The 11,866-nt window shown below is 37.1% G+C and overlaps 1 protein-coding gene across 1 annotated transcript in view; it reads left to right on the top strand.

Moving 5' to 3' along the window:
- Positions 1–7,855: 7,855 nt before the first annotated feature.
- The window catches only part of LOC103604609 (dachshund homolog 2-like), a 59,950-nt gene continuing 55,939 nt past the window's right edge, over positions 7,856–11,866 (top strand). Inside the window, exon 1 of the mRNA XM_008589177.1 lies at positions 7,856–7,982. Within this exon, the coding sequence (XP_008587399.1) occupies positions 7,868–7,982 (115 nt within the window). The 5' untranslated portion in view covers positions 7,856–7,867. The remainder of the gene's footprint in view (positions 7,983–11,866) is intronic.

Consider the following 11,866-nt stretch of genomic DNA (forward strand, 5'->3'; position numbering starts at 1 on the left):
TAATTGCAATGCCTTGATTGTTAATTTAATTAAATGTTATTTTAAAATATAAAACCATATTGTAGTGAACTGACTCACTATTTCATTTAATTAATTGTAAACCTCAAGATTTGATTACTTATAGTTCTCTTTTAGTTAATTTACTTGTTCACAGTTTTGACAGAAAAGCTTTCAAACTAATATGAAGGGATGGGCACAGTATAACCAATTAGGAAATTGTAAAATTGCCTCACTTTTGTTCAGATTCTGTTGAGAACAGAAACTCACTATTTTCTTTTTTTTGTAAATTTAATTTCAAGCCATGGATTTTTTTTCCACACTGCTAGTTATAGGACTTAGATAACATAAGGTCGCCAGTCTAATGCTTGTTTACTTGTGAGAAAGGAGTACAAGAAAAATTTCATTTTAGAACATGCATGGATAATAAAAAACCATAGGGGTTAGAAAGCTATAGTACAAAGTAAATCTAGACAGAATCATTGCTTCATAAAGGACCTTAAAAACAATCTAGTTCAACTCCTTCATTTTGTGAACTAATAAACTGAGGCCCAGAAAAGTTATATGGCACAGTTTCTCCCTTGTTCTCGTCAGTAACCTATAGCATCTCTGCAGATCCATTTTAGAATGTTTTTAAAAAGTTAAAATCAAGATTATGAATGTGGTCATTAGTAGACAAAGCACTTGGGCAAAAAGGAGACATGAGTTTTCCTCCTAACCCTACCATTGACTAGCTGTGTTATCAAAAGCCCCTTCCTCCCTCTTCCTCTCTGGGACTCAGAATTTTTAATCAATAAAATGCACAGGTTGGTCTAGGTACATGTTAAAGTTTTCCTGACTCTTAACAACTTTTGAAAGATGGTAGAATAGATGATACCCAGCGTCACCCTCTCCCACAATTAACCAATTTACAACTATGAAAAAGCAACAAACCCCAAGCTGGGGCTGCTGGAGCTCATGGAAAAAGGAGGAGAGACCTATGGAGTTCATGAAGGCAGGAGAAGACACGATGAGAGAAAAAAAGGATCTCTCCCACCATTTCGAGCCCTGACCACTTCGAATGTGGCCCTGGTGAGCACACGGAGCAAGAGCTGGCAAAAACTGCAGCTGTGCCCTTTATATGAAGTTGCTTGGAGGCGGCAGGGGCAAAGAGGGCCTTGGTGGCCCCCAGGCTAGCAAGAACACTAATGGGGTTCCTGTGAACCCACATAGGAGCAAGGGGCCACACAGACAACAGAAAAAAGGAGCCACTCAGAGGCCGGTGAGTCATTGCAAGGGACCAGCACATGGTCCATGGGAAGTGTTTTGAGTGTGGGCAGTTGGGGAGACAGACCCACCAGGGGAACACTGGGGCACAGCAGGGACAGCTGATCTACCCTCCAATCAGCTCAGGACCACTCAGTGGAGACTGGTCAGGAATATAGAACTGCAAGGGGTCCAGTTTGCTGAAAAGACTCAGGCCCAGACCAGAGTTTCCACACAATCTAGGTGTAGTGGATCTCACAAGACCCAGAAGTGCTTACAAGGTCAGCAATTAAAGCCTGAACTGCACAAAAAGCCTTCCACAGAGATTCAGCAGCAATTTAGCTTAATCACAAGGCTCAAGTGCTGGTTCCCACAGGAAGTTCTCCCATATTGAAGTACGCAAAAGGACAATCAATTAAATCCAATGCAGTTTAAGTGGTGGAAACAGCAAGGAATCCAACATAGGGCTGAAATAAAAAACAAAACATCCACAGATCAGAGACAATGTTTTTATATTAACCAGTAAAGGTCTACCACCACCAAAAAAGACTTATAAAACCTGAAAGAACCAGAAGTCCCCTGAGCTCCTGAGCTGGGTTGGTGCAAGGGGCCAAGGGCCTCAGCCATGCCCCCTCTGCATCCAGCCCATTGATGATCAATGAGGCACTGCTAGGAGTACCCTGGGCTCCCGAGCTAGGGCATGGGAGGCTGAGGGCCTCAGCCATGCACCCTGATGTCCACATCTAGCCCAGGCACGACCACTGAGCTGCTGCCAGAAGCACCTCAGGCTCCCAGGGTAGGGGGGGTCCAAGGGCCTCAGCCACGTCTCCCCAAAGTCCGCATCCAGCCCAGCCACAACTGCGCTGCCACTGGAAGTCCCCCGGATTCCCCTGCTGGAATGAGGGGGATGCCATGGGCCTCGACTGTGCCCCCCACTTCCTACTCCTTTTACCTTATCTCCCTCCCCTTTCCTCTCTACCCCTCTCCCTGAACTGCTCTGCAACATCTTAGGATGTAAATAATAATAATAATAATAATAATGATAATGATAATAATAATAATTAATTAAAAAGAGAACTTTTGTTAGCATTCTAAGCCTGAAGTTGGACCTTGTATACTTACTAACAATAATAATAGTCATACACACACACGTACACACACATAATTATGACATGAGCATTTTTATATTTTATGTTGAATTTTAGGTTAAGAAGAGGTTGGGAAAAGAATACACAATGGGGAAAGGGTAGTCTCTTCAATATATGGTGTTAGGGAAACTGGATATCCACATGAAGAAGAATGAAATTGGACTCTTACCTTCACCAAACATAGAAATCAACTCAAAATGGATTAAAAACATAAACATAAGACCCGAAACCATAAAACTCCTAGAAGAAAACATACAGAAAAATCTTCCTGACATTGACCTTGGCAATGATGTCTTGGATATGATACCAAAAGCACAGGCAAAAAAAAGCAAAAATAGACGAATGGGACTACATTAAACTAAAAAATTTCTGCACAGCAAAGAAAACAATCAAGAGTGAAAAGGCAACTTGTGGAATAGGAGAAAATATTTTCAAACTATATATCTGATAAAGGGTTAATATCCAGAATATATAAGGAATCCCTACAACTCAGTAATAACAACAACAACAAAAAACTGGTTAAGAAATAAGTAAAGGGCCTGAATAGACTTTTCTCAAAAGAATGCATACAAATGGCCAACACTATGTATAAGAAAAGATGCTCAACATCACTAATCTTTAGGGAAATGCAAATCAAAATCACATTGATATATCACCTCACACCTGTTAGAATGACTATGACTAAAAAAAAAAAAGATAAATGTTAGCAGGGTTGTGGAGAAAAGGGAACCCTTGCACACTATTGGTGAGAATGTAAATTGGTGAAACCGTTATGGAAAATAGTATAGAGGTTTCTCAAAAAATTAAAAACAGCTACCATATGATCCAGCAATTCCACTTCTGGGTATATATCCAAAGGAATTGAAATCAAGATCTTTTAGAGATATCTGCATTCCTATGTTCATTGCAGCATTATTCAGAATAGCAAAGATATGGGAACAACCTAAATATCCACCTATGGATGAATGGATAAGGAAAATGTGGTACACACACACATGCACACACACACAGTGGAATATTATTTAGCCTGACAAATGAAGGAAATCCTGCCATTTGTGAAACATGGATAAATCTGGAGCACATTATGCTAAGTGAAATAAGCCAGACAGAAGGACAAATACTACATGATACCACTTATTTAATGAATCAAAAATAGTCAAATCCATAGAAGTAGAGTAGAATGGTGGCTGCTATGAACTGGTGGGTAGGAGGAAACATAGAGCTTATTAGTCAAACGGTACAAAATTTCAGATGTACAAGATGATTAAGTCTTAGAGATCTACTGTACAGCATAGTGTCTATAGTGAGCAATACCATATCATGTACTTAAAATTTTGCTAAGAAAGTAGATTTTATATTAAGTCTTATCACACACACAAAAATAATAACTAAAGTGGGTAAGAAGAAACTTATGGAGGTGATGGATATGTTTATGGCATAGATTGTGTTAATAGTTTCACAAGTGTATACTTATCTCCACACTCATCAAATTGTATATGTTTTCAGCTTTTTGTATGTCAATTGTACCTCAATAAAGTGTTTTTTTAAAAAGAGAAATAGCAAACCAAATAATTTAATAAATATTTGTTAATGATAAAAAGAAGAGGATGTAGAGTACTACGAGGGCTGTACATTATAATTTGGTCAATAATTAAAGTGACTAGGCATTGAGCCAGTAACGTTACTAAGTGAACAAGAATGTAAGGTACCAAAGTTACAGAAGCAAATGCTCAAATATGTGTAAGAGCAAAATGTGAATGTTTTACCAGCAACACTAAATCTCTGCCTTCCCAAATCTATTTAAATCATTTAAACATATACAGTTTGAACACAATATGTTATTTGCACATTCAGTGACTGAAAAGGACAACTTTTATTCTTCTAGATGTATGTATAGATATTTACCTATAATTGTAGCACTTTCACTTTTAAAGGCATATTTTCATTCTCATTAAACTCACCATTTCCTAATTGTCTGATGCAAGCTGAAATTCTGGTTCCCAAGTAAAATTCAAGCAACTCGCAAATCAGCTTTAAGTACTGCCCTCTATATGTACTATTCCAGGGCTACATTTTGAGAGCTTGTGGCCAGGTGCTGATTTGCTGTTTTAAATCCACCAGCGTTACACTGCGAAACATCCCAAGGATAAGAATTTAACTGAACAGTTCAATAAAAGGTCAAATTGCTATCCAAAGGTCAAATAAATCATAATATCTTTTTTCTGTCATAACATAGTTGATTGTACATATCTGTGGGGTACAGAGTTGAATATCATTACCTGTGTGCAGTATGTGATCCTCAAATCAGGATAATTAGTACATTCAGCATTATACAATGTAATCATTTTTCCTGGCCGTTTACCAATTCTTCCCTTTCCCCCTTTTCCCTCCGTCTTTCCCATCTCTGGTAACCTCAGTTCTGTCCTCTCCTTTTGAAAGTTCAACATATTATTGTGATTGTTTTATCTTTCTTCTTTTTAAAAAATTTATTTGCTTATTTTTTTAACTCTCACTTGTGAACGTGGACATGTGGTATTTTTCTTTGTGTGCCTGGCTCATTTTACTTCACATAAATTTCTCTAAGTTCATCCATCTTGCTGCAAATGGCAGTATTTCATTCTTTTTCATGGCAGAATAGTATTCCATTGTGTATATATACCCATTTTCCTCATCAGATGAGGGACATTTAGGTTGGTTCCAAATCTTGGCTACTGTAAATAGATCTGCAATAAAGATGGGGGTGGAGGTATACCTTGAGCATGATCTACTGCTTTTCTGTGCTTGATTGTGGTTTTATCTGAAGACATAAAAATTCATGTGCCATAGTGAAAACGAAAAAAAATAGGATTTAAGGGTTTCATAAGTTTAAAGTCACTGCAATACAGACCATGAGGTGATATAGAATATATGAGTTATAGGGCAGGCCTCTAAACTTTAAATCAAGCAGAAGGAGATACAGAAATAAAACTAACAAAACATGACTGTATATGGTATCTCTTATCCTATAGAGATTTTTATTAGCTCATGTTTAAGCAATTTTAGGACTTTAACATCAGGAAACCTGGTCTTTTGCTCGATATCTTCCCCTAAATAACTGATCTATGACAGATGACCTCCTTATCAGGCGATGGTTCCTAAATTTCTTTGTAGTGCTATTGTTTTATGATTCTTTACTACCTTAATATTACTTTCTAAATTTGCCCACTGACTTTTTTTTCAGTGATGTCATACAGATAGCATTTGCTTTCAATAATACATAGATATTGGAACTTCCCATCTTTTCTATGAATTAAAATAAGTAAGGATTCTGGGTCATTGATTCTCTTAACATCATTGTATGAGACACACATTTTACCTAGAAATCCTTGTCTATGAGATGGTTTATTTTGTCAACTTTTATTTTTCATAGAATAAGAAGTCATATATTGTTCACAGAAATCCATTATTTACACTACAAATAATGAATTAACTATTAATTCAATGATTATCATAGTCAGGAACCAGTTCTGAGGAGCTGATATAAATTCCGGAAACATATACTGAAATAATTTTGATTATGAGGCACTCGGCCTGGCAGTTCTGAGCAGGGTCCCTTTGTTTAAATCATTGCCATCATATTGTATTACCAGACTTTTTACCCTTGTGAGTTGGACATATCATTTGGGGAATTGGAATTCAGTAAATCTAAATTAGATATGTCAAGAAAATTTCTGGGACCATCTAGAAAACGTAGAAATGTATATCATCAGTATAGAGACTAAAGCTGTACTGAAGATTGAACAAATAGGATTTAAGGTTTCATATCCTCTCTTTGCCATGATTTAGAGATAAGCTAATATGGTGAAAAGTTTGCTTCATTATGAGTTTTCTTTGCATTGTTAAGAGTACAGAGTGGCAAAATAGAACCTAAGCTATTCTTGTGAACATACACAGTTGTATGTTCTAGGCCATATTTACTTCCCCTTAAACCTTTGATAAGGATTCAGCCTACCTCTTAGAATCAGGATCTTTTAATGGCAGTTATGTTTTCTTTTTGGAACAACCAATATCTGCCTTCTTTTCCTTCAATCGCATTTGCATGGTAGAATGGATTTCACTGAATTCTGAATTACTGCTTTAAAATCTGCCAGATATTTTTTTTTCCTTTTTGGCCATGGCATACTAGTGCACCAATAAATAGTGATTTGGACATTACCTAAAAATAAGTAAGTTGATTTCACTAGACATTTTGGGAAATATTCTATTTTTAGTACATATTTTCTTATATATTTTTGTGGTGCTGCCTGATATAGACTTCCTAGGAGAAAGAAAGAATTTCAAACTCACTTTTTCTCTGTGGTCATTTTCCCCCTACCTCTTTATACTACTATGTGGAGAGGATTTTTTTTTTAATAACTGCCTTATATTGATACAAAAAAAAAGCAAAAAAATATAAAAATATATAATTTTACTTTAGGGGCTGGCTATAGAGGTAGTGTATTAGTCCATTTCTGTTGCTTATAACAAAATACCTGGAACTGGGTACTTTTTGTGAAAAAAACTTATTGCTTACAATTTCTGAGGCTGTAGAGTTCAAAGTTAAGGGAGCACATTTGCCGAGGGCCTTCTTGGTGGTGGCTTTACAACAATGCAGGGGTCTCACATGGCAGACAATGGTGGAGCAGAGAGAGATAGATAACTCCTCATGCACTCTCCTTTTAGAGCCCTCAGAAGCACGCCCCTGACCACCATTATTAATCCATTCACTACGGGATGGTCGTATAATCTAATCACATCGTCAAGGCCTGACCTTTCAATTGTCTTATTAGGATTTCTCACCCTCTCAACCCTGTAACAGTAGGAGCCACATTTCCAATACCTGGAACTTTGGGGGACAAAATTTAAGCTTCAATGAGTTTAGGGGGGACATTCAAGCCACAGCATGTGGCATGCCATGTTTTCATTTATTTGGACCCTCAGTGTATAAATATGAGGAGGGTAAAAGAGTAGAAAGGCTACCTGAAGGCCAATGAGGATATGTACTAGAAAGGTGTTCCTTCTACCATTTTAGAGTGTTTCTTCTGAAAATGTTGTTTCAGAAGGAATTTAGTACACTATGAGTTCTGTCTAAAACAACAGTACAGGGTTTTTAGCAATCACGAGAATACATTAGCAAAAGTCTTGGATATTTTCAAATAATTTGCATTTTACTATCTTTGTTTTAGTGTGTGTGTGTGTGTGTGTGTGTGTTTTGAGTGGGGGATCAGGCCCATATTCAGTCCTTTTTTATATTTTCAAACTGTCCATTGTAAAATGAAGGAATGAAGAGTTGAAAATTACTTTGTTAAAAATATTCATAAATTCGACTTTGATTTACTTTTGGTTTGTACTGTGCAGCATAGCCCTGTTAAATAAATGTAGCTAGCTTTCAATTACAGTAAGAAATGGGCTCCATTTTAAAAGGGATGATTCTGGTTTTAGGTATAACAGCTGCAGCAATGGCTGAGGCAATGAAGCTGCAGAAGATGAAACTTATGGCTATGAACACTCTTCAGGGAAATGGAAGCCAAAATGGGACTGAATCAGAGCCTGATGAACTTAATTCTAACACAGGTGAGCATCTTCAGGAATCGCAGGCAGGTGACTCTTTCTGTTTTATTTGCGAGTGGGAGAGAGAAGGGATGGGGGCGAGGGGAGAATAATATGTGTACTTTGATTTTAAACAGTTACTCCAGAAGAATGCTTAACCCTATTGCCAACTCGTACACTGAAACTAGAAAACCATTGTATGTCAGAATCCCATTTTGGAAACATTTAGTTATTTCCATTGTTTTGTTGCCGTGGAATTAAATTCTAATTCTTATAATGCTATCCACTGCACTCTCTTCTTGATAAAGGCTGCTCCACTGCAGCTTCACCCCAGGCTTCTTACTCCATATTCTCTAAATAATTTACCACTGAAAGGCAAAGCTGAGAATTCAGGTTGGCTGGGCTGCAGTCTTTTCAGCTGGAGTGTTATTTCCTTAAGTAAATAAAGGTGCTGGCACACTCCAAGCATTATTGACAGGGGCTAAAGAACAGGGAGCAGGCAAAGAAGGACAGATGGAAGAAAGGGAGAGAAGAGAAAGATGCCTGTGGGATAGAATGTCTACTTCCCTCATACTTCTTGTTTTTCGTCCTTTACACTGTGATAATTGTATATTGGCCTTGATCATATGGCCCTTCAAATCTCTTTTGGAAGTAAGTGGGCTTATAACTATGCACATACATGAATGAATGGATAAATAAATAAGTTTTAATTGTAGTGAAGAATAATAAGAGGCAACCAAAGATGTTCTTAGGAGCCACAGGTTTTCCAGTTAGATTCAGTGTAATGTGATAGGTAGATCGGTAGCTGCCTTACCTCTCTTCTTCTATGCTCCTAGAAGTTCAAGCATGGTGGGGCCTTATTTTTGAGGGAAATGTGAAGCAGAATTAAAAAGAGAAATTATTGAATCAAATTGGCATGAGAAAATACTGTGACTTTAATACAGTCTAGATCTCTTTATCTAAAATTGCAATGTTCATGGTGAATTATAGAATAACAATTGCTCTTCAAGCAGTGCTCACAGTACTTTATTTCTACATAGCCTTGGTGCAATTTATTGGGTAATCAAAGAAAAGTGCATATTTTTACTGGATTAACAGTAAATGGAAGCAATCTATAGATACGACTAAAATTAGAACTAAGCAAAGAATAACAAAAACAGTAAGAACAATTTCCAGTTTCTATGCACTAAGATTTTTACATTTATTCATTTAATTCTTACCAAAATCCCAAGGAAAGGGCATTTCCAATACTCCCATTTTACAGATCAGGAAACATAGGCACAGAGTGGTTCAGCTTTGCCCATAGTTGTAAAGCTAGTAAATTGCAGACCTAAGTTTCGATCTCATGTCTGGTTAAGTCCAAAGTGCTCCTTCCACATTCTGCCTCCTCTTCAATGCTGTTTTGTAATGGGAATTTGACTTTATCAAACCCCTGGAGTAAAAATTTATAAAATAAGGATACATTGAGAAAACTGATGATCAGTTCCCAGGTCCTAATTTCTTTTAACTCATACTGGCTTTCAAATCTTAAAGTATCTTAGACCAATATTTGACAGGAAGCCTGTTGTGATTCCATGTTATAAAGGAATGTTCTGTACCAATAAAAATTAGTGAGAGCTCATGCAGTAATTTCTGTAATGTTTGTCTTAGGGATACCAGTTTCTGAAAAAGACTTTCTACAAAGTTTCTATGTTTCTCTTTTATAACAAGACATCATTAAATATTTTGAGAGGTATATTAGTAGCCTAACTTCTAACTTACCAAACAGTTAATAATTTTTTCTGGCTAGGTATAACCTAGCCTAACTCCAGATATGCATCATTATGATAAAAGAAAGCTTCCATCTATATGGTGTATGATGTTATACTTGGTGCTATAGAAATAGAATGATAGTAGCCACTGTCCTTGACCATGCAGAAATTACAATCTAATTAGCCTTATCTTCATGTAATGAAGGGAAGTAGACTTGAAATAATAATAATGATATGATCATTTGTATAGAGATTTAAATAGATTTTCTGAGGTTTTTCAAAGTCTGGGTAGATGAAATCCCTTCTCTACTGGAAAATAATAAAATACAGTTTCACAAGTGATCATTTTAAAATGGAAATTTACCCCCCTGCACTATTGGGAGGACTGTAAATTAGTACAGCCATTATGGAGAATGGTATGGAGGTTCCTTAAACAACTACAGATAGAACTTCCATATGATCCAGCAATCCCACTGCTGTTGTTACATCCAGAGGACTGAAAAACTTCAGGTCAAAGGTATACCTGCACTCCCATGTTTATTGCAGCTCTATTTACAATAGCTAGATGATCAAACCAACCTAAGTGTCCATCAATGGATGACTGGATAAGGAAATTGTGGTATATATGCACAATGGAATACTACTCAGCCATAAAAAAGAATGAAATTCTACTATTTGCAGCAACATGGATGAGCCTTGAGAAAATTATTCTAAGTGAAACAACCCAGGTACAGAAACAGAAATACTGCATGATCTCATTCATAACTGCGAGCTGAATCCATAAATAAACAAATGAACAATAGAGACAGAGAGTAAGAAAGAAACAGCAATCATAGTAATATGCTGAACTTTTAGAAAACTAGAGGTGGCAAAGTGGAGGGGAGTAGGAGAAGGAGGGGGCTAATGAGGAATTGGTCAATGGACACAAAGAATGATTAGGTATTGTAATGATGAATAAGCTATCTATACTGATTTAACCACCACACATTCTACACAATTATTGAAAATCAAAGTTGTACCCCACATATATGAGTGGTACAAACAACAGCAACAACAACAAAAAAAAAAACACAACAACAAAAAAAAGAATTTTAGGTCTGAAGATTTTTGGTAATCTGGGGAACTAGTATGTCTTTGATGTCCTTTGGGTCTCCTATCTCATGATTTAAACTGAGATCAAAGACTTGGCTTGATTTCTCTGGTTTCTATTTTTATCTACTTTATTTATTTATGTATTTTTTATTTTATTTTTATTTTGATTGTGAATATTCATGAGATACAAAGCTGATTGTCACCCCTTGTGCCCATGATGTGAGGGCCAGATTCATATTGGGGCCACACCCATTACCAGAAATTGCATTTGTAGCCTGTATCCTGCACCCAATTATCCCCAACCACCCTTCCCCTCCCTTCGCCACCCCCCCACCCCACTTTGTAGCCCAAGGATTTCCCTTTGCAAATCCAACGCACCACTGTGGTCTTTCTTTCCTTCCTTCTTTCTCTCTTAGCTCCTACATATAATTGAGTACATGTGGTTTTTATCCCTCTGTGCTTTGCTTATTTCACTCAACATAAGTGTCTCCAGGTTCATCCATGTTGTTGCAAATGGAAGAATTTCATTCTTTTTTATGGCAGAGTAGTATTCCATGGTGTATATATACCACAGTTTCCTTATCCAACCATCCACTGATGGACATTTAGGTTGGTTCCATGTTCTGGCTATTGTAAACAGAGCTGTGATGAACATGGGAGTGCAGGTATCACTTCGACATGATGATTTCCATTCCTCTGGGTCTGTAGCCAGAAGTGGGATTGCTGGATCGTATGGAAGATCTATCTGGAGTTGTTTGAGAAACCTCCATACTGTTTTCCATAGGGGCTGTACTAATTTACAGTCCTACCAACAGTGTAGGAGTGCTCCCTTCTTTCCACACCCTTGTCAGCATTTGTTACTCACTGTTTTTTTTTTTTTTTTTTTATAGCCAGTCTAACTGGGGCGAGATGATATCTCAGTGTGGTTTTGATTTGCATTTCCCAGATGATTAATGATGCCGAGCATGTTTTCAAGTATCTGTTGGCCATTTGCATGTCTTCCTTTGAAAAATGTCTATTCAGCTCCTTTGACCATGCTTTCGAATTGGGTTATTTGGTTTTTTT

This window comes from Galeopterus variegatus, unplaced genomic scaffold (assembly GCF_000696425.1).
Source record: "Galeopterus variegatus unplaced genomic scaffold, G_variegatus-3.0.2 Scaffold5283, whole genome shotgun sequence".
Lineage (NCBI taxonomy): Eukaryota > Metazoa > Chordata > Mammalia > Dermoptera > Cynocephalidae > Galeopterus > Galeopterus variegatus.